This window comes from Gallus gallus, chromosome 19 (genome assembly GCF_016699485.2).
Source record: "Gallus gallus isolate bGalGal1 chromosome 19, bGalGal1.mat.broiler.GRCg7b, whole genome shotgun sequence".
NCBI lineage: Eukaryota > Metazoa > Chordata > Aves > Galliformes > Phasianidae > Gallus > Gallus gallus.
This window is the reverse complement of record NC_052550.1, coordinates 77,191-98,075: the sequence shown is the minus strand read 5'-3', so window position 1 is coordinate 98,075 and position 20,885 is coordinate 77,191. Positions and strand designations below refer to the sequence as shown.

The 20,885-nt window shown below is 63.3% G+C and overlaps 3 protein-coding genes and 2 long non-coding RNA genes across 14 annotated transcripts; 2 read left to right on the top strand and 3 right to left on the bottom strand.

Moving 5' to 3' along the window:
* Positions 1-290: 290 nt before the first annotated feature.
* Positions 291-5,703, bottom strand: LOC107049986 (outer dense fiber protein 3-like). Its single transcript, XM_046902442.1, has 9 exons — positions 5,553-5,703; positions 5,362-5,490; positions 3,859-3,928; positions 3,152-3,281; positions 2,397-2,597; positions 1,890-1,992; positions 1,425-1,546; positions 1,117-1,257; positions 291-563 (listed from the first exon to the last, which is right to left on the bottom strand). Exons 1-9 carry the CDS (start codon positions 5,632-5,634, stop codon positions 480-482), a joined length of 1,062 nt encoding a protein of 353 aa, XP_046758398.1. The 5' UTR covers positions 5,635-5,703; the 3' UTR covers positions 291-479.
* A 2,119-nt stretch (positions 5,704-7,822) lies between these two features.
* LOC121106517 (outer dense fiber protein 3-like) lies at positions 7,823-13,233 on the bottom strand. 6 transcript variants are annotated; one of them, XM_040650224.1, is made up of 9 exons: positions 13,083-13,233; positions 12,892-13,020; positions 11,083-12,588; positions 10,682-10,811; positions 9,927-10,127; positions 9,421-9,522; positions 8,956-9,077; positions 8,648-8,788; positions 7,823-8,095 (listed from the first exon to the last, which is right to left on the bottom strand). In XM_040650224.1, the coding sequence occupies exons 4-9, from the start codon at positions 10,797-10,799 to the stop codon at positions 8,012-8,014; spliced, it is 768 nt and encodes a 255-aa protein (XP_040506158.1). In that variant the 5' UTR covers positions 10,800-10,811; positions 11,083-12,588; positions 12,892-13,020; positions 13,083-13,233; the 3' UTR covers positions 7,823-8,011. The 6 variants fall into 6 exon arrangements, with proteins under 6 accessions (XP_040506158.1, XP_046758406.1, XP_040506162.1 ...); XM_046902450.1 differs by lacking the exon at positions 13,083-13,233 and having other exon boundaries at positions 11,083-12,461; positions 12,548-12,588; positions 12,892-13,021; XM_040650228.2 differs by lacking the exon at positions 13,083-13,233 and having other exon boundaries at positions 11,083-11,458; positions 12,548-12,588; positions 12,892-13,021.
* LOC124417307 lies at positions 7,999-11,585 on the top strand. Its single transcript, XR_006931802.1, has 2 exons — positions 7,999-8,120; positions 8,853-11,585. It is a non-coding gene; the product is annotated as an uncharacterized LOC124417307 (long non-coding RNA).
* A 2,119-nt stretch (positions 13,234-15,352) lies between the features above and the next one.
* On the bottom strand, positions 15,353-20,765 carry LOC121107204 (outer dense fiber protein 3-like). 5 transcript variants are annotated; one of them, XM_046902461.1, is made up of 9 exons: positions 20,615-20,765; positions 20,424-20,552; positions 18,613-20,116; positions 18,212-18,341; positions 17,457-17,657; positions 16,951-17,052; positions 16,486-16,607; positions 16,178-16,318; positions 15,353-15,625 (listed from the first exon to the last, which is right to left on the bottom strand). In XM_046902461.1, the coding sequence occupies exons 4-9, from the start codon at positions 18,327-18,329 to the stop codon at positions 15,542-15,544; spliced, it is 768 nt and encodes a 255-aa protein (XP_046758417.1). In that variant the 5' UTR covers positions 18,330-18,341; positions 18,613-20,116; positions 20,424-20,552; positions 20,615-20,765; the 3' UTR covers positions 15,353-15,541. The 5 variants fall into 5 exon arrangements, with proteins under 5 accessions (XP_046758417.1, XP_046758418.1, XP_046758416.1 ...); XM_046902462.1 differs by lacking the exon at positions 20,615-20,765 and having other exon boundaries at positions 18,613-19,989; positions 20,076-20,116; positions 20,424-20,553; XM_046902460.1 differs by lacking the exon at positions 20,615-20,765 and having other exon boundaries at positions 18,613-18,988; positions 20,076-20,116; positions 20,424-20,553.
* LOC121107211 lies at positions 15,529-19,111 on the top strand. The gene is made up of 2 exons (XR_005840947.2): positions 15,529-15,650; positions 16,383-19,111. It is a non-coding gene; the product is annotated as an uncharacterized LOC121107211 (long non-coding RNA).
* Positions 20,766-20,885: the final 120 nt, after the last annotated feature.

Below are 20,885 nucleotides of genomic sequence, written 5' to 3'. Positions count from 1 at the left end.
GGGAATCCCCGGGGGCGTCTGGTGCATCCACTCGGGCAGATATGGCAAGAAAGCGAAAATCTACCTGATGGCGCTGGAAGGGCGGCACTGCCCGCGGCCGGCCTCCCTTTGCTATTTGCTTCGTTTCTTCTTCGCTTCAGCACGCGGGGCAGACATCAGGAATGCAAATGACTGATAAAGCAAGCATCAGCCGTTTCCAACGTTAGAAATGTTGTTAGAAAGAAAGGCTTCAGGAAGCGGTGGCGCATTCTCCCGTGGGCAGCGGTGAGGACAAAGGAGTGACAAGCAAGTATACATAAAGGTACATTTTATTAACGACTTACTCCTATCGCTGGCATCCAACAGTAAAATGGGCAAAAGCCCAACCCGAGGCACGAGGCAGGGAAATGGAATCAAAGGGAAACCGGCAGATGGTCGCTCTCTCTTCCCCTCCCCTTCCGTTCCAGGAAAGGAAACCAGGCCTTCCAGGCTTTGCTGTTTCACTCCACGATGAGAGGGGTTGTGTAGAGGGAATGCCGGATTCCAAACGTGGATGCAGGCGCCTGGGGCTTGATCAGCGTCACCTGGAAGGGCGAAAAGGAAAGGCAGGTCAGCGAGGGCCCTTCTCTCCTCTGCTGCCCTCGCTCCCTGCTGTCCCGCACCCCTTCCGATCCCAGACAGTCCCTGGTGCCTCTCCGGGCAGGGCTGAACGCCAGCGCAAAGCCGGTGCAGCTCCCTGCTGGAGCAGAGCTGGCTCGGGGAGGTGGGCTTACGGGCACCTCCTGTCTCGGAGAGGGCCGGGTGTGCAGCTGGGAGCTCGCAGCTAACTCTCTCTCCTATGCTGGGGGCATGCTGCTTGGAGCCCTTCTGAGCTGCGTCCCCCAGAAGAGCTTGGGAAGGACCAGCGCGTCCCATTGAAGGGAAAAGGAGCAGAGGGAGGAAAAGCTGCGTGCTGTGCTGTCCCTCCCTCCCTCCCTCTGCTCGCAGGTGGCACGAGGGCAGGGGGCAGGCCTGCTGTCCCTGCACTTGGTCCCTGCGGCCAGGAGCTCTTGGGCTGGAGGAAGCCTCAGGGGAAGGGGGAGAGGCGTGAAGGCCGCGCTTGTGAAACAGAGGGGAAGAGCTGAGCAGCTGCCTTACCCGGCCTACGCTGTAGTCTGCCGGCCCGGGCTTCGCTGCTTTGCCCTCTCCAGCTTTTGGTCGGGCTGCCATCGTGTACGCGGGCGCCCTGGTCTTGTAGGCATCCACAGGCACTTTGGGGAGCGCCGCAGGACCCGGAGTCTGCAAGAGAGTCACGACCATACAGGGCTGGGGTCACATTCAAGGCTCTCTCTTTCCCCGGCAGTCTGCGTTAAGCAAAGTTGCAGCAGGCTTGGAAGCCCCTGTGGCACAGGGGGAGCAGCCCAGGTTCGGATGCTAACGCGGAAAAGAGGAGCGGCAGAGCTCACCTTGGCAAGGTCTTCGTCAAACCGACCTCGCTGGCTCCTTCCCCTCACAGAGTAGCAGGGGCTGGCCGATGTGTAGACTGTGTTGGGCCCCATCAGCCTGGGCAGCGTGTAGGTGCCAGGACCTGCAGGAGGAGCAGCAGAGAGCGTGTGCGCGAGGGGCTGGAGGAGACGGAAGCAGCAGAGAGGGGCAGCCTGCCCAGCCTGCTGGTGGGAGCAGGAGGGAGGTCTCGCCCCTCTGCCAGTTCCTCCCTCTACTCTGGCACTGGGCCAGCGCCAGCAGCTCCGAGCCTGAGCAGCCGCAGCCGCTGCGGGCCCAGAGGTGTTGGTCGTGCAAGAAAGCTTGCGGCCCCAGCGCCGCGTCCTGCCGCGCAGGCTGTGCAGTAGGCCCGCTGCTGGTGCTGAGCAGCAGCCCGTCCCTGCGGGATGCTCAGGCTGAAGGGTCTGCCTTTGCCAGGGTCAGCGTACCTGGAGGGTGGTCTGTCCGGAGGGGCTCCCGCCGGAAGGCCATGGACTGCAACCGGTGGGCACTTGAAGACGTGCCTGTTGGCTGCCTCGGTGCGGTAGTCACCTGGGGCGGAAGAGAAGAGGAAGAAAGCCGTGAAGCGCCGGTCTTCTTCTTCTGCAACCGCACAGGCACTGTCCCGAGGAAAGGGTCTTCTCAAGAGCTGCAGAATTGCCGCTGGGGGACACAGGCAGCACGCGGGGACGCTCTTCTGTGCCCCGCCGCTATGCCCTGCCTTGCTGTCCCTCCCGTCAGCCCCCTGCCGCTTGTTCTTTTTGGACACGGGGTCCTTGTGCCCTCGGCCCGTGGCCCTGGGCAGCTGTCCTTCTCCGAGGGCGTTTATCGCTGCTCAGAGCGGTTTGCGTTCTCTCAAAAAAGACCTACAGCTCCATCAGGGCGCGAGCTGGCCCCGGGCAAACGCGCCGCCCGCTCGTCTTGTCTGGGTGAAGTGCTGCACAAGTGGTACTCACTTGGTCCGGGAGTGACGGTGGTCTTCGTCGCGGGTCGTCCCCGGAGCTGGGCGCCCGGAGCCACGTACTTCCCGTTCCTGGTGATGGCGGGCTCCACAAAGTAGCAGGGACCTGGCCCGCAGCTCCCTGCCGCAGGCGGTTTGGTCCCTCTAAACGTGTAGGCGGGGGCACGGGCTTTGGTGGGGCTGTGGCCCACATAACCTAGGAGGAAAAGCAGAAGAGAGCACACCCCTGTGCAGCTGCACGTCTCAAGCTCCGTTGGAACAGGCGCAGTTAGGCGCCGGGCCCTGGCCCCGACATTCCCTTCCCGCGTGACTTCTTCCTCCAAGAGCCCTGGAGGCGAGCTGTGCCGGGCCTCGGAGCGCACAAGAGTCAGTCCCTGAGTGCAAACGGCTGCGCGAGTGCCTTGCAAAGTCACCGCAAAAAGACAGCGGAGTTTTGGCCAGCACGCTGCCTGTACCCGCACCACGCGTGCAGGCACTCCACAGCGAGAGCCCCCTAAGGGTCAATTGTTCTGCAAGACCCCGTAACGCCTCTCTACAGCTGCAAAGCTGAGTCTGCGCTGGCCAGAAGCGGGCCCCTTTTTCCCCGGGCCACAAGGAGCAGCGCCAGCGGCACCGGCCTTCCTCGGCCAGGCCTGGCTCGCGGCTGCGCCAGGGAGCCAGGAGGCTCTGACAGAACGGGGAAAGGCTCGGGAGCTGCTCTGCCCCGCCATGTCCCCGGTGCGCCTCACGCCCTGGGGATGGTGGCTGTACCTGTTGTCCCCGGGATGGAGTACTGGGGCCCGGGGCTGGGGAACTGGGCCGAGATGAGGCCGCGTGGGCGATGAGGTCTCCAGGTCCCCACCCAGGCTCCGTCCATGCTGGCAGGCATGTGCCTCCAAACCTAAAGGCAAGAACAGAGGAGTTACTGACGGGCTGCCCCAACAGAGGCCGCAGGTGAGCTTTGCTTCCCGCCCCCCGCGTCTCCTCTGCTCAGCCGCAAGCTGTCCGCCACGTGGCTTGCAGCTCCTGAGCCGGAAGGGCCGGCAGCAGTTTCTCCCGCTCACTGCCAGTCCTGCCAGTCTCGTGCTGCATGCCCCTCGCGCACACCGGAGCTCAGCCCGCACCCTGCAGCTGGGCTCTGCAGCCTGACGTGTGCAGGAGCTCTCCCTCACCTCTCTGAGCCTTGGAGGACGAGCGCGATGAGGCTGAGCTAGTCTGCTGCTGGGGCTGCTCTCAGGCACAGGGCACGGCGAGCGGCTGCGGGCAGCACAGCTCACAAATGAGGCGCCTGGAGCCAGCGGCCAGCTGTCCTTGGGGAGGGCCCGGCGTCGTCATGGCAATGCATTGTGACAGCACACGGGCTCCGGGTGATGTCATCTGTGCTGTGACATCTCCTGGCTGGCCTGGAGCCACGCCCGCCACGCCTTTTCGGCCTCGCACCCCAACCAGTACAAAGCCGTAGCGCACGCTGCCGACACCTGCAGATGGACTGAGCTCTCACTTCTAGCCACGTGCCGCCCGGGGCTCCTGAGGCTCGGTCAGCGTCACCTGCAAGGGAGAGATTACGTTACTTCGAACCTACTGGAACATTTCTGAGAATGACACTCTGTTCTTTGGAGCTCTGTGTGTATAGATGTATATATAAAAATAAATATACGAGAGCCCTAAAAGCACAGCTGGGACACCCGTCTGGTGTTCGTATACAACGCGGCACAGTTTGAGCCTCAGAAGTTACTTCAAAGTCCCGAGGGTGCTAATGCTTTCATTCCCTCCACTGCCTTCTTCCCAGGGAATCTGTCAATGGGCAGAGAGATGTTTTCACGGGTTCCCTCCTCCCACCCTTCTCCTTTTCTCCCCCTCAAAGTTTCTGGAACGTTCAAACCAACAGAATCCCGTTGTTCACATTGCCACGTCTTCAGAACGTGCTTTTCACTATCAGTATCGGTCGGGGATCTTCCCCAAAGCTGCGTAACGTTGAGAGGCAGAGGGTGTGGAGGAACTCAGGAGAAAACTTAGAGAAGTGGACGCTCCCGGTGTCACGGAACTCCCCTCCCAAACTCCCGCAGAACCCTGAAAGCTCAGGCAGCTATTGAGGAGAGGAAGCTTGCGGCCCCAGCAGGCCTACCTACGGAGGCACCGATTATTTGGGGCCTGGCTTAAGAGCACATGAGGGAGTTTGAGGAGCTGCTTCGTAAACGATCAGCACTGAAGCGCAGCTCCTTTTAGCACCCTGACTACCAGTTCAAAGTGGACGTTTAAAGGAAAGGTCCCCTCCACACGACGTGCTTCTGATGCTACTTGCAGTAAGCGGCTGGTGGTGATTCCACCACGGGCTCAGAGGGGAAACCCCGATCATCCAGCAATTCTGGAAGGGATCTGGGAGGTCTCTTCCAACCTTAGCGAGCCCGTGAAATTAAGCAGGCCTGGCAAGCCAGGCAAGGAGCAGCGCGAGCACGCAAGCCCTGCGGGGGACACCACAGGATCTCCTCCTGCTAAGTCTTAACGCAGCAGCTGCGTGCGTAACCCGCGCTATCGCAGCAGCGCTCCTCTCCTGCGGATGCACAAAGCCTTCGGCTCGTCTCCTACACGAACACACAAGGCAAGAGGGAAAGGTTCCCATTTGTGCTGGATACCTACCGTCACCGCCTCCTCCACGACTTTCTGGCTTCCCCCTTTAGCTACAAAGAAGATATTTCCTTTGGAAGCGTCACTCCGGCACGTCGCCGGGACAGCTCCCGCAACACACGCAGGTGCGCCGTAACGCCGCCGCAGCAGCGGGCAGCGCACAGCAGGCGTTCCGGCGGCGAGCGAGCGGCCCCGGGCAGAGGGGGCGGCGCACCCGCCCGCGCCCACCCGCGTCCTGCTCGCGCGAGCCCCGCGCGCCGCGTCCCACCGCTCCTCAGCGACGGCCTCCGAGCGCCGCTTCAGGGGAAGCCCGCCCCGCCCGCGCCCGCGCCCGCGCCCGCGCCCCCCGCCGGTACCGAAGAACTCCAGCCAGTTCATCTCGCGGAGCGCCGCGGGCAGCCGGAGGAGCTCCACGTCGTACAGGTTCTCCATCTCCTTGACCAGGCGCTCCCCGTTCGTCCGCAGCTGCTCGACCCGGCTCCTCACTGCGGGGACGGACACGGCGTCGGACGCGGCCCGGGCCTCGGCGCGCCCGCCCGCGGCCTACCCTCCCGGTCGAAGTCCTTCAGGAAGGCGCTCAGCTTCCTGCCGCGCGCGCCCGCGGCCGCCTTCCTGCGGGCAGGAGCCATGAGGGCCGAGGAACGGCGCGAGCGCACCGAGCCCCGCTCCTGCTCCCGCACGGCGCCACAGCACCGCCCGCGCCGCGTTCAACCGCCGCCCGACGCGCGCCTGCTGTCCAATCAGAGCTCCGCGAGCGGCGGCGCAGCCAATCGGCACCCGGCGCGGTGTGATGACGCACGGCGCGGCGACCGCCCCCGGGCCGCTGTGCTGCGCCTGGCCGAGGAGCGAGCGGCGGAGCCGGGCCTGAGCGAGCTGCTGCGGCGCGGGCCGCGCTGCCCGTCGTTGGCCGACGCGCTGGAGGGCCTGCGGGACGCGGAGCCTTACTACCGGCACCTGCACCGTCCCGTGGCGGGGCGGGGCGGGGCGGGGGCGGGGCTCCCCGGCCAGGGCTGCGGCTGCGGCTGCGGCTGCGTGCAAGGAGGAGTTTTGGGAGGCCACTCAAAGATGTCAAATCGGGGATTCCAAACACTGTGCGCTGTGCTTCTGAGCGCTGCGTTGGCTTCCATCGCCCCGGTACGCTGAAGGAATAAGCGTGGCTTACAGTGGTAGTTCCGGAGGTCCGCGTACCCAGTCTTGGTACTGGCCGAGCTCCAGTCTGAACGGAAGCCCTTCAGAGCAACGTGGCATTAGGACTCATGGCATCATAGAATGGCCTGGGTTGAAAAGGCCCACCACGATCACCTAGTTCCAACCCCCTGCTATGTGCAGGGTCGCCAACCGCCAGCCCAGGCTGCCCAGAGCCACATCCAGCCGCATCCCCTGAATGCCTCCAGGGACGGGGCATCCACAACCTCCTTGGGCACCCTGCTCCAGTGCGTCACCACCCTCGGGGTGAAAAACTTCTTCCTCCTCATATCTAACCTAAACCTCCCCTGCCTCAGTTGAAAACCATTCCCCCTTGTCCTATCGCTACCCACCCTCGTAAGCAGCCGTTCCCCGTCCTGTTTATACGCTCCCTTCAAGTATTGGAAGGCCACAGTGAGGTCCCCCCGGAGCCTTCTCTCCTGCGAGCTCAACAGGCCCAGTTCCCTCAACCTTTCTTCATAGGAGAGGTGCTCCAGCCCTCTGCTCATCCTAGTGGTCCTGCTCTGGACCCGTTCCACGATCGCTTCTTGTGCTGGGGGCCCCAGGCCTGGGCGCAGTACTGCGGATGGGGCCTCGCAAGAGCCGAGTAGAGGGGGACAATCACCTCCCTCTCCCTGCTGGCCACCCCTTTCTTAGTGCAGCCCAGAGCACCGTTGGCCTTCCGGGCTGCAGGCGCGCACTGCTGGCTCACGTCCAGCTTCTCGTCCACCAGGACCCCCGGGTCCTTCTCCGCAGGGCTGCTCTCAAGGAGCTCTTCCCCCACTCTGAAGCGGGCATTCTTTTCTTATGGCGCTGACGCATGGGGGATCGCTCCGCCCAACTGCGCGCAAAAGAGCTTCAGCTGATGCGTGTCTCTTGTGTCGTGCATGTCAAGGTTTTCCCAGACGGCACGCACGTACTCAGTACTTTCCCTGACATCACTAACGTAGGGTTCTGCGTCCTTGCACGTGCTCGGTCTTTCTGTGGTGGCGGTCCTAATCGGTGCCTCCGACCTTCGATGGTCTTCCACGATCGCTCTCCTCCGCATTGGTGAGCACCAGGTCTAGTAATGCTTCGCCTCTGGCCGATCTGTCCGATACCCGGAGCAGGATGTTATCATCAACAGGCTGCAGCAGTCTCCTGGATTGCTTGCAGCTCACCTTGCTCTTTTCCCTGCATATAGCTGGGTGGTTGAAATCCTCCTTCCGGAGGAGAGCTTGGAGCATGACGGCCCTTGTAGCTGAAGCCAGGCGGCCTCATCAACGGGCCGGGGTAGCGCTCTTCACCTCTGTCAGTACGGTGGTGGACGCACCGGCGAGGGCCGAGACCTGTGCCCCTTCGGGGGAATCCCCGGGGGCGTCTGGTGCATCCACTCGGGCAGATATGGCAAGAAAGCGAAAATCTACCTGATGGCGCTGGAAGGGCGGCACTGCCCGCGGCCGGCCTCCCTTTGCTATTTGCTTCGTTTCTTCTTCGCTTCAGCACGCGGGGCAGACATCAGGAATGCAAATGACTGATAAAGCAAGCATCAGCCGTTTCCAACGTTAGAAATGTTGTTAGAAAGAAAGGCTTCAGGAAGCGGTGGCGCATTCTCCCGTGGGCAGCGGTGAGGACAAAGGAGTGACAAGCAAGTATACATAAAGGTACATTTTATTAACGACTTACTCCTATCGCTGGCATCCAACAGTAAAATGGGCAAAAGCCCAACCCGAGGCACGAGGCAGGGAAATGGAATCAAAGGGAAACCGGCAGATGGTCGCTCTCTCTTCCCCTCCCCTTCCGTTCCAGGAAAGGAAACCAGGCCTTCCAGGCTTTGCTGTTTCACTCCACGATGAGAGGGGTTGTGTAGAGGGAATGCCGGATTCCAAACGTGGATGCAGGCGCCTGGGGCTTGATCAGCGTCACCTGGAAGGGCGAAAAGGAAAGGCAGGTCAGCGAGGGCCCTTCTCTCCTCTGCTGCCCTCGCTCCCTGCTGTCCCGCACCCCTTCCGATCCCAGACAGTCCCTGGTGCCTCTCCGGGCAGGGCTGAACGCCAGCGCAAAGCCGGTGCAGCTCCCTGCTGGAGCAGAGCTGGCTCGGGGAGGTGGGCTTACGGGCACCTCCTGTCTCGGAGAGGGCCGGGTGTGCAGCTGGGAGCTCGCAGCTAACTCTCTCTCCTATGCTGGGGGCATGCTGCTTGGAGCCCTTCTGAGCTGCGTCCCCCAGAAGAGCTTGGGAAGGACCAGCGCGTCCCATTGAAGGGAAAAGGAGCAGAGGGAGGAAAAGCTGCGTGCTGTGCTGTCCCTCCCTCCCTCCCTCTGCTCGCAGGTGGCACGAGGGCAGGGGGCAGGCCTGCTGTCCTGCACTTGGTCCCTGCGGCCAGGAGCTCTTGGGCTGGAGGAAGCCTCAGGGGAAGGGGGAGAGGCGTGAAGGCCGCGCTTGTGAAACAGAGGGGAAGAGCTGAGCAGCTGCCTTACCCGGCCTACGCTGTAGTCTGCCGGCCCGGGCTTCGCTGCTTTGCCCTCTCCAGCTTTTGGTCGGGCTGCCATCGTGTACGCGGGCGCCCTGGTCTTGTAGGCATCCACAGGCACTTTGGGGAGCGCCGCAGGACCCGGAGTCTGCAAGAGAGTCACGACCATACAGGGCTGGGGTCACATTCAAGGCTCTCTCTTTCCCCGGCAGTCTGCGTTAAGCAAAGTTGCAGCAGGCTTGGAAGCCCCTGTGGCACAGGGGGAGCAGCCCAGGTTCGGATGCTAACGCGGAAAAGAGGAGCGGCAGAGCTCACCTTGGCAAGGTCTTCGTCAAACCGACCTCGCTGGCTCCTTCCCCTCACAGAGTAGCAGGGGCTGGCCGATGTGTAGACTGTGTTGGGCCCCATCAGCCTGGGCAGCGTGTAGGTGCCAGGACCTGCAGGAGGAGCAGCAGAGAGCGTGTGCGCGAGGGGCTGGAGGAGACGGAAGCAGCAGGGAGGGGCAGCCTGCCCAGCCTGCTGGTGGGAGCAGGAGGGAGGTCTCGCCCCTCTGCCAGTTCCTCCCTATACTCTGGCACTGGGCCAGCGCCAGCAGCTCCGAGCCTGAGCAGCCGCAGCCGCTGCGGGCCCAGAGGTGTTGGTCGTGCAAGAAAGCTTGCGGCCCCAGCGCCGCGTCCTGCCGCGCAGGCTGTGCAGTAGGCCCGCTGCTGGTGCTGAGCAGCAGCCCGTCCCTGCGGGATGCTCAGGCTGAAGGGTCTGCCTTTGCCAGGGTCAGCGTACCTGGAGGGTGGTCTGTCCGGAGGGGCTCCCGCCGGAAGGCCATGGACTGCACCGGTGGGCACTTGAAGACGTGCCTGTTGGCTGCCTCGGTGCGGTAGTCACCTGGGGCGGAAGAGAAGAGGAAGAAAGCCGTGAAGCGCCGGTCTTCTTCTTCTGCAACCGCACAGGCACTGTCCCGAGGAAAGGGTCTTCTCAAGAGCTGCAGAATTGCCGCTGGGGGACACAGGCAGCACGCGGGGACGCTCTTCTGTGCCCCGCCGCTATGCCCTGCCTTGCTGTCCCTCCCGTCAGCCCCCTGCCGCTTGTTCTTTTTGGACACGGGGTCCTTGTGCCCTCGGCCCGTGGCCCTGGGCAGCTGTCCTTCTCCGAGGGCGTTTATCGCTGCTCAGAGCGGTTTGCGTTCTCTCAAAAAAGACCTACAGCTCCATCAGGGCGCGAGCTGGCCCCGGGCAAACGCGCCGCCCGCTCGTCTTGTCTGGGTGAAGTGCTGCACAAGTGGTACTCACTTGGTCCGGGAGTGACGGTGGTCTTCGTCGCGGGTCGTCCCCGGAGCTGGGCGCCCGGAGCCACGTACTTCCCGTTCCTGGTGATGGCGGGCTCCACAAAGTAGCAGGGACCTGGCCCGCAGCTCCCTGCCGCAGGCGGTTTGGTCCCTCTAAACGTGTAGGCGGGGGCACGGGCTTTGGTGGGGCTGTGGCCCACATAACCTAGGAGGAAAAGCAGAAGAGAGCACACCCCTGTGCAGCTGCACGTCTCAAGCTCCGTTGGAACAGGCGCAGTTAGGCGCCGGGCCCTGGCCCCGACATTCCCTTCCCGCGTGACTTCTTCCTCCAAGAGCCCTGGAGGCGAGCTGTGCCGGGCCTCGGAGCGCACAAGAGTCAGTCCCTGAGTGCAAACGGCTGCGCGAGTGCCTTGCAAAGTCACCGCAAAAAGACAGCGGAGTTTTGGCCAGCACGCTGCCTGTACCCGCACCACGCGTGCAGGCACTCCACAGCGAGAGCCCCCTAAGGGTCAATTGTTCTGCAAGACCCCGTAACGCCTCTCTACAGCTGCAAAGCTGAGTCTGCGCTGGCCAGAAGCGGGCCCCTTTTTCCCCGGGCCACAAGGAGCAGCGCCAGCGGCACCGGCCTTCCTCGGCCAGGCCTGGCTCGCGGCTGCGCCAGGGAGCCAGGAGGCTCTGACAGAACGGGGAAAGGCTCGGGAGCTGCTCTGCCCCGCCATGTCCCCGGTGCGCCTCACGCCCTGGGGATGGTGGCTGTACCTGTTGTCCCCGGGATGGAGTACTGGGGCCCGGGGCTGGGGAACTGGGCCGAGATGAGGCCGCGTGGGCGATGAGGTCTCCAGGTCCCCACCCAGGCTCCGTCCATGCTGGCAGGCATGTGCCTCCAAACCTAAAGGCAAGAACAGAGGAGTTACTGACGGGCTGCCCCAACAGAGGCCGCAGGTGAGCTTTGCTTCCCGCCCCCCGCGTCTCCTCTGCTCAGCCGCAAGCTGTCCGCCACGTGGCTTGCAGCTCCTGAGCCGGAAGGGCCGGCAGCAGTTTCTCCCGCTCACTGCCAGTCCTGCCAGTCTCGTGCTGCATGCCCCTCGCGCACACCGGAGCTCAGCCCGCACCCTGCAGCTGGGCTCTGCAGCCTGACGTGTGCAGGAGCTCTCCCTCACCTCTCTGAGCCTTGGAGGACGAGCGCGATGAGGCTGAGCTAGTCTGCTGCTGGGGCTGCTCTCAGGCACAGGGCACGGCGAGCGGCTGCGGGCAGCACAGCTCACAAATGAGGCGCCTGGAGCCAGCGGCCAGCTGTCCTTGGGGAGGGCCCGGCGTCGTCATGGCAATGCATTGTGACAGCACACGGGCTCCGGGTGATGTCATCTGTGCTGTGACATCTCCTGGCTGGCCTGGAGCCACGCCCGCCACGCCTTTTCGGCCTCGCACCCCAACCAGTACAAAGCCGTAGCGCACGCTGCCGACACCTGCAGATGGACTGAGCTCTCACTTCTAGCCACGTGCCGCCCGGGGCTCCTGAGGCTCGGTCAGCGTCACCTGCAAGGGAGAGATTACGTTACTTCGAACCTACTGGAACATTTCTGAGAATGACACTCTGTTCTTTGGAGCTCTGTGTGTATATATGTATATATAAAAATAAATATACGAGAGCCCTAAAAGCACAGCTGGGACACCCGTCTGGTGTTCGTATACAACGCGGCACAGTTTGAGCCTCAGAAGTTACTTCAAAGTCCCGAGGGTGCTAATGCTTTCATTCCCTCCACTGCCTTCTTCCCAGGGAATCTGTCAATGGGCAGAGAGATGTTTTCACGGGTTCCCTCCTCCCACCCTTCTCCTTTTCTCCCCCTCAAAGTTTCTGGAACGTTCAAACCAACAGAATCCCGTTGTTCACATTGCCACGTCTTCAGAACGTGCTTTTCACTATCAGTATCGGTCGGGGATCTTCCCCAAAGCTGCGTAACGTTGAGAGGCAGAGGGTGTGGAGGAACTCAGGAGAAAACTTAGAGAAGTGGACGCTCCCGGTGTCACGGAACTCCCCTCCCAAACTCCCGCAGAACCCTGAAAGCTCAGGCAGCTATTGAGGAGAGGAAGCTTGCGGCCCCAGCAGGCCTACCTACGGAGGCACCGATTATTTGGGGCCTGGCTTAAGAGCACATGAGGGAGTTTGAGGAGCTGCTTCGTAAACGATCAGCACTGAAGCGCAGCTCCTTTTAGCACCCTGACTACCAGTTCAAAGTGGACGTTTAAAGGAAAGGTCCCCTCCACGCGACGTGCTTCTGATGCTACTTGCAGTAAGCGGCTGGTGGTGATTCCACCACGGGCTCAGAGGGGAAACCCCGATCATCCAGCAATTCTGGAAGGGATCTGGGAGGTCTCTTCCAACCTTAGCGAGCCCGTGAAATTAAGCAGGCCTGGCAAGCCAGGCAAGGAGCAGCGCGAGCACGCAAGCCCTGCGGGGGACACCACAGGATCTCCTCCTGCTAAGTCTTAACGCAGCAGCTGCGTGCGTAACCCGCGCTATCGCAGCAGCGCTCCTCTCCTGCGGATACACAAAGCCTTCGGCTCGTCTCCTACACGAACACACAAGGCAAGAGGGAAAGGTTCCCATTTGTGCTGGATACCTACCGTCACCGCCTCCTCCACGACTTTCTGGCTTCCCCCTTTAGCTACAAAGAAGATATTTCCTTTGGAAGCGTCACTCCGGCACGTCGCCGGGACAGCTCCCGCAACACACGCAGGTGCGCCGTAACGCCGCCGCAGCAGCGGGCAGCGCACAGCAGGCGTTCCGGCGGCGAGCGAGCGGCCCCGGGCAGAGGGGGCGGCGCACCCGCCCGCGCCCACCCGCGTCCTGCTCGCGCGAGCCCCGCGCGCCGCGTCCCACCGCTCCTCAGCGACGGCCTCCGAGCGCCGCTTCAGGGGAAGCCCGCCCCGCCCGCGCCCGCGCCCGCGCCCGCGCCCCCCGCCGGTACCGAAGAACTCCAGCCAGTTCATCTCGCGGAGCGCCGCGGGCAGCCGGAGGAGCTCCACGTCGTACAGGTTCTCCATCTCCTTGACCAGGCGCTCCCCGTTCGTCCGCAGCTGCTCGACCCGGCTCCTCACTGCGGGGACGGACACGGCGTCGGACGCGGCCCGGGCCTCGGCGCGCCCGCCCGCGGCCTACCCTCCCGGTCGAAGTCCTTCAGGAAGGCGCTCAGCTTCCTGCCGCGCGCGCCCGCGGCCGCCTTCCTGCGGGCAGGAGCCATGAGGGCCGAGGAACGGCGCGAGCGCACCGAGCCCCGCTCCTGCTCCCGCACGGCGCCACAGCACCGCCCGCGCCGCGTTCAACCGCCGCCCGACGCGCGCCTGCTGTCCAATCAGAGCTCCGCGAGCGGCGGCGCAGCCAATCGGCACCCGGCGCGGTGTGATGACGCACGGCGCGGCGACCGCCCCCGGGCCGCTGTGCTGCGCCTGGCCGAGGAGCGAGCGGCGGAGCCGGGCCTGAGCGAGCTGCTGCGGCGCGGGCCGCGCTGCCCGTCGTTGGCCGACGCGCTGGAGGGCCTGCGGGACGCGGAGCCTTACTACCGGCACCTGCACCGTCCCGGGGCGGGGCGGGGCGGGGCGGGGCGGGGCGGGGCTCCCCGGCCAGGGCTGCGGCTGCGGCTGCGTGCAAGGAGGAGTTTTGGGAGGCCACTCAAAGATGTCAAATCGGGGATTCCAAACACTGTGCGCTGTGCTTCTGAGCGCTGCGTTGGCTTCCATCGCCCCGGTACGCTGAAGGAATAAGCGTGGCTTACAGTGGTAGTTCCGGAGGTCCGCGTACCCAGTCTTGGTACTGGCCGAGCTCCAGTCTGAACGGAAGCCCTTCAGAGCAACGTGGCATTAGGACTCATGGCATCATAGAATGGCCTGGGTTGAAAAGGCCCACCACGATCACCTAGTTCCAACCCCCTGCTATGTGCAGGGTCGCCAACCGCCAGCCCAGGCTGCCCAGAGCCACATCCAGCCGCATCCCCTGAATGCCTCCAGGGACGGGGCATCCACAACCTCCTTGGGCACCCTGCTCCAGTGCGTCACCACCCTCGGGGTGAAAAACTTCTTCCTCCTCATATCTAACCTAAACCTCCCCTGCCTCAGTTGAAAACCATTCCCCCTTGTCCTATCGCTACCCATCCTCGTAAGCAGCCGTTCCCCGTCCTGTTTATACGCTCCCTTCAAGTATTGGAAGGCCACAGTGAGGTCCCCCCGGAGCCTTCTCTCCTGCGAGCTCAACAGGCCCAGTTCCCTCAACCTTTCTTCATAGGAGAGGTGCTCCAGCCCTCTGCTCATCCTAGTGGTCCTGCTCTGGACCCGTTCCACGATCGCTTCTTGTGCTGGGGGCCCCAGGCCTGGGCGCAGTACTGCGGATGGGGCCTCGCAAGAGCCGAGTAGAGGGGGACAATCACCTCCCTCTCCCTGCTGGCCACCCCTTTCTTAGTGCAGCCCAGAGCACCGTTGGCCTTCCGGGCTGCAGGCGCGCACTGCTGGCTCACGTCCAGCTTCTCGTCCACCAGGACCCCCGGGTCCTTCTCCGCAGGGCTGCTCTCAAGGAGCTCTTCCCCCACTCTGAAGCGGGCAGTTCTTTTCTTATGGCGCTGACGCATGGGGGATCGCTCCGCCCAACTGCGCGCAAAAGAGCTTCAGCTGATGCGTGTCTCTTGTGTCGTGCATGTCAAGGTTTTCCCAGACGGCACGCACGTACTCAGTACTTTCCCTGACATCACTAACGTAGGGTTCTGCGTCCTTGCACGTGCTCGGTCTTTCTGTGGTGGCGGTCCTAATCGGTGCCTCCGACCTTCGATGGTCTTCCACGATCGCTCTCCTCCGCATTGGTGAGCACCAGGTCTAGTAATGCTTCGCCTCTGGCCGATCTGTCCGATACCCGGAGCAGGATGTTATCATCAACAGGCTGCAGCAGTCTCCTGGATTGCTTGCAGCTCACCTTGCTCTTTTCCCTGCATATAGCTGGGTGGTTGAAATCCTCCTTCCGGAGGAGAGCTTGGAGCATGACGGCCCTTGTAGCTGAAGCCAGGCGGCCTCATCAAGCGGGCCGGGGTAGCGCTCTTCACCTCTGTCAGTACGGTGGTGGACGCACCGGCGAGGGCCGAGACCTGTGCCCCTTCGGGGGAATCCCCGGGGGCGTCTGGTGCATCCACTCGGGCAGATATGGCAAGAAAGCGAAAATCTACCTGATGGCGCTGGAAGGGCGGCACTGCCCGCGGCCGGCCTCCCTTTGCTATTTGCTTCGTTTCTTCTTCGCTTCAGCACGCGGGGCAGACATCAGGAATGCAAATGACTGATAAAGCAAGCATCAGCCGTTTCCAACGTTAGAAATGTTGTTAGAAAGAAAGGCTTCAGGAAGCGGTGGCGCATTCTCCCGTGGGCAGCGGTGAGGACAAAGGAGTGACAAGCAAGTATACATAAAGGTACATTTTATTAACGACTTACTCCTATCGCTGGCATCCAACAGTAAAATGGGCAAAAGCCCAACCCGAGGCACGAGGCAGGGAAATGGAATCAAAGGGAAACCGGCAGATGGTCGCTCTCTCTTCCCCTCCCCTTCCGTTCCAGGAAAGGAAACCAGGCCTTCCAGGCTTTGCTGTTTCACTCCACGATGAGAGGGGTTGTGTAGAGGGAATGCCGGATTCCAAACGTGGATGCAGGCGCCTGGGGCTTGATCAGCGTCACCTGGAAGGGCGAAAAGGAAAGGCAGGTCAGCGAGGGCCCTTCTCTCCTCTGCTGCCCTCGCTCCCTGCTGTCCCGCACCCCTTCCGATCCCAGACAGTCCCTGGTGCCTCTCCGGGCAGGGCTGAACGCCAGCGCAAAGCCGGTGCAGCTCCCTGCTGGAGCAGAGCTGGCTCGGGGAGGTGGGCTTACGGGCACCTCCTGTCTCGGAGAGGGCCGGGTGTGCAGCTGGGAGCTCGCAGCTAACTCTCTCTCCTATGCTGGGGGCATGCTGCTTGGAGCCCTTCTGAGCTGCGTCCCCCAGAAGAGCTTGGGAAGGACCAGCGCGTCCCATTGAAGGGAAAAGGAGCAGAGGGAGGAAAAGCTGCGTGCTGTGCTGTCCCTCCCTCCCTCCCTCTGCTCGCAGGTGGCACGAGGGCAGGGGGCAGGCCTGCTGTCCTGCACTTGGTCCCTGCGGCCAGGAGCTCTTGGGCTGGAGGAAGCCTCAGGGGAAGGGGGAGAGGCGTGAAGGCCGCGCTTGTGAAACAGAGGGGAAGAGCTGAGCAGCTGCCTTACCCGGCCTACGCTGTAGTCTGCCGGCCCGGGCTTCGCTGCTTTGCCCTCTCCAGCTTTTGGTCGGGCTGCCATCGTGTACGCGGGCGCCCTGGTCTTGTAGGCATCCACAGGCACTTTGGGGAGCGCCGCAGGACCCGGAGTCTGCAAGAGAGTCACGACCATACAGGGCTGGGGTCACATTCAAGGCTCTCTCTTTCCCCGGCAGTCTGCGTTAAGCAAAGTTGCAGCAGGCTTGGAAGCCCCTGTGGCACAGGGGGAGCAGCCCAGGTTCGGATGCTAACGCGGAAAAGAGGAGCGGCAGAGCTCACCTTGGCAAGGTCTTCGTCAAACCGACCTCGCTGGCTCCTTCCCCTCACAGAGTAGCAGGGGCTGGCCGATGTGTAGACTGTGTTGGGCCCCATCAGCCTGGGCAGCGTGTAGGTGCCAGGACCTGCAGGAGGAGCAGCAGAGAGCGTGTGCGCGAGGGGCTGGAGGAGACGGAAGCAGCAGGGAGGGGCAGCCTGCCCAGCCTGCTGGTGGGAGCAGGAGGGAGGTCTCGCCCCTCTGCCAGTTCCTCCCTATACTCTGGCACTGGGCCAGCGCCAGCAGCTCCGAGCCTGAGCAGCCGCAGCCGCTGCGGGCCCAGAGGTGTTGGTCGTGCAAGAAAGCTTGCGGCCCCAGCGCCGCGTCCTGCCGCGCAGGCTGTGCAGTAGGCCCGCTGCTGGTGCTGAGCAGCAGCCCGTCCCTGCGGGATGCTCAGGCTGAAGGGTCTGCCTTTGCCAGGGTCAGCGTACCTGGAGGGTGGTCTGTCCGGAGGGGCTCCCGCCGGAAGGCCATGGACTGCACCGGTGGGCACTTGAAGACGTGCCTGTTGGCTGCCTCGGTGCGGTAGTCACCTGGGGCGGAAGAGAAGAGGAAGAAAGCCGTGAAGCGCCGGTCTTCTTCTTCTGCAACCGCACAGGCACTGTCCCGAGGAAAGGGTCTTCTCAAGAGCTGCAGAATTGCCGCTGGGGGACACAGGCAGCACGCGGGGACGCTCTTCTGTGCCCCGCCGCTATGCCCTGCCTTGCTGTCCCTCCCGTCAGCCCCCTGCCGCTTGTTCTTTTTGGACACGGGGTCCTTGTGCCCTCGGCCCGTGGCCCTGGGCAGCTGTCCTTCTCCGAGGGCGTTTATCGCTGCTCAGAGCGGTTTGCGTTCTCTCAAAAAAGACCTACAGCTCCATCAGGGCGCGAGCTGGCCCCGGGCAAACGCGCCGCCCGCTCGTCTTGTCTGGGTGAAGTGCTGCACAAGTGGTACTCACTTGGTCCGGGAGTGACGGTGGTCTTCGTCGCGGGTCGTCCCCGGAGCTGGGCGCCCGGAGCCACGTACTTCCCGTTCCTGGTGATGGCGGGCTCCACAAAGTAGCAGGGACCTGGCCCGCAGCTCCCTGCCGCAGGCGGTTTGGTCCCTCTAAACGTGTAGGCGGGGGCACGGGCTTTGGTGGGGCTGTGGCCCACATAACCTAGGAGGAAAAGCAGAAGAGAGCACACCCCTGTGCAGCTGCACGTCTCAAGCTCCGTTGGAACAGGCGCAGTTAGGCGCCGGGCCCTGGCCCCGACATTCCCTTCCCGCGTGACTTCTTCCTCCAAGAGCCCTGGAGGCGAGCTGTGCCGGGCCTCGGAGCGCACAAGAGTCAGTCCCTGAGTGCAAACGGCTGCGCGAGTGCCTTGCAAAGTCACCGCAAAAAGACAGCGGAGTTTTGGCCAGCACGCTGCCTGTACCCGCACCACGCGTGCAGGCACTCCACAGCGAGAGCCCCCTAAGGGTCAATTGTTCTGCAAGACCCCGTAACGCCTCTCTACAGCTGCAAAGCTGAGTCTGCGCTGGCCAGAAGCGGGCCCCTTTTTCCCCGGGCCACAAGGAGCAGCGCCAGCGGCACCGGCCTTCCTCGGCCAGGCCTGGCTCGCGGCTGCGCCAGGGAGCCAGGAGGCTCTGACAGAACGGGGAAAGGCTCGGGAGCTGCTCTGCCCCGCCATGTCCCCGGTGCGCCTCACGCCCTGGGGATGGTGGCTGTACCTGTTGTCCCCGGGATGGAGTACTGGGGCCCGGGGCTGGGGAACTGGGCCGAGATGAGGCCGCGTGGGCGATGAGGTCTCCAGGTCCCCACCCAGGCTCCGTCCATGCTGGCAGGCATGTGCCTCCAAACCTAAAGGCAAGAACAGAGGAGTTACTGACGGGCTGCCCCAACAGAGGCCGCAGGTGAGCTTTGCTTCCCGCCCCCCGCGTCTCCTCTGCTCAGCCGCAAGCTGTCCGCCACGTGGCTTGCAGCTCCTGAGCCGGAAGGGCCGGCAGCAGTTTCTCCCGCTCACTGCCAGTCCTGCCAGTCTCGTGCTGCATGCCCCTCGCGCACACCGGAGCTCAGCCCGCACCCTGCAGCTGGGCTCTGCAGCCTGACGTGTGCAGGAGCTCTCCCTCACCTCTCTGAGCCTTGGAGGACGAGCGCGATGAGGCTGAGCTAGTCTGCTGCTGGGGCTGCTCTCAGGCACAGGGCACGGCGAGCGGCTGCGGGCAGCACAGCTCACAAATGAGGCGCCTGGAGCCAGCGGCCAGCTGTCCTTGGGGAGGGCCCGGCGTCGTCATGGCAATGCATTGTGACAGCACACGGGCTCCGGGTGATGTCATCTGTGCTGTGACATCTCCTGGCTGGCCTGGAGCCACGCCCGCCACGCCTTTTCGGCCTCGCACCCCAACCAGTACAAAGCCGTAGCGCACGCTGCCGACACCTGCAGATGGACTGAGCTCTCACTTCTAGCCACGTGCCGCCCGGGGCTCCTGAGGCTCGGTCAGCGTCACCTGCAAGGGAGAGATTACGTTACTTCGAACCTACTGGAACATTTCTGAGAATGACACTCTGTTCTTTGGAGCTCTGTGTGTATAGATGTATATAAAAATAAATATACGAGAGCCCTAAAAGCACAGCTGGGACACCCGTCTGGTGTTCGTATACAACGCGGCACAGTTTGAGCCTCAGAAGTTACTTCAAAGTCCCGAGGGTGCTAGTGCTTTCATTCCCTCCACTGCCTTCTTCCCAGGGAATCTGTCAATGGGCAGAGAGATGTTTTCACGGGTTCCCTCCTCCCACCCTTCTCCTTTTCTCCCCCTCAAAGTTTCTGGAACGTTCAAACCAACAGAATCCCGTTGTTCACATCGCCACGTCTTCAGAACGTGCTTTTCACTATCAGTATCGGTCGGGGATCTTCCCCAAAGCTGCGTAACGTTGAGAGGCAGAGGGTGTGGAGGAACTCAGGAGAAAACTTAGAGAAGTGGACGCTCCCGGTGTCACGGAACTCCCCTCCCAAACTCCCGCAGAACCCTGAAAGCTCAGGCAGCTATTGAGGAGAGGAAGCTTGCGGCCCCAGCAGGCCTACCTACGGAGGCACCGATTATTTGGGGCCTGGCTTAAGAGCACATGAGGGAGTTTGAGGAGCTGCTTCATAAACGATCAGCACTGAAGCGCAGCTCCTTTTAGCACCCTGACTACCAGTTCAAAGTGGACGTTTAAAGGAAAGGTCCCCTCCACACGACGTGCTTCTGATGCTACTTGCAGTAAGCGGCTGGTGGTGATTCCACCACGGGCTCAGAGGGGAAACCCCGATCATCCAGCAATTCTGGAAGGGATCTGGGAGGTCTCTTCCAACCTTAGCGAGCCCGTGAAATTAAGCAGGCCTGGCAAGCCAGGCAAGGAGCAGCGCGAGCACGCAAGCCCTGCGGGGGACACCACAGGATCTCCTCCTGCTAAGTCTTAACGCAGCAGCTGCGTGCGTAACCCGCGCTATCGCAGCAGCGCTCCTCTCCTGCGGATGCACAAAGCCTTCGGCTCGTCTCCTACACGAACACACAAGGCAAGAGGGAAAGGTTCCCATTTGTGCTGGATACCTACCGTCACCGCCTCCTCCACGACTTTCTGGCTTCCCCCTTTAGCTACAAAGAAGATATTTCCTTTGGAAGCGTCACTCCGGCACGTCGCCGGGACAGCTCCCGCAACACACGCAGGTGCGCCGTAACGCCGCCGCAGCAGCGGGCAGCGCACAGCAGGCGTTCCGGCGGCGAGCGAGCGGCCCCGGGCAGAGGGGGCGGCGCACCCGCCCGCGCCCACCCGCGTCCTGCTCGCGCGAGCCCCGCGCGCCGCGTCCCACCGCTCCTCAGCGACGGCCTCCGAGCGCCGCTTCAGGGGAAGCCCGCCCCGCCCGCGCCCGCGCCGCGCCCGCGCCCGCGCCCCCGCCGGTACCGAAGAACTCCAGCCAGTTCATCTCGCGGAGCGCCGCGGGCAGCCGGAGGAGCTCCACGTCGTACAGGTTCTCCATCTCCTTGACCAGGCGCTCCCCGTTCGTCCGCAGCTGCTCGACCCGGCTCCTCACTGCGGGGACGGACACGGCGTCGGACGCGGCCCGGGCCTCGGCGCGCCCGCCCGCGGCCTACCCTCCCGGTCGAAGTCCTTCAGGAAGGCGCTCAGCTTCCTGCCGCGCGCGCCCGCGGCCGCCTTCCTGCGGGCAGGAGCCATGAGGGCCGAGGAACGGCGCGAGCGCACCGAGCCCCGCTCCTGCTCCCGCACGGCGCCACAGCACCGCCCGCGCCGCGTTCAACCGCCGCCCGACGCGCGCCTGCTGTCCAATCAGAGCTCCGCGAGCGGCGGCGCAGCCAATCGGCACCCGGCGCGGTGTGATGACGCACGGCGCGGCGACCGCCCCCG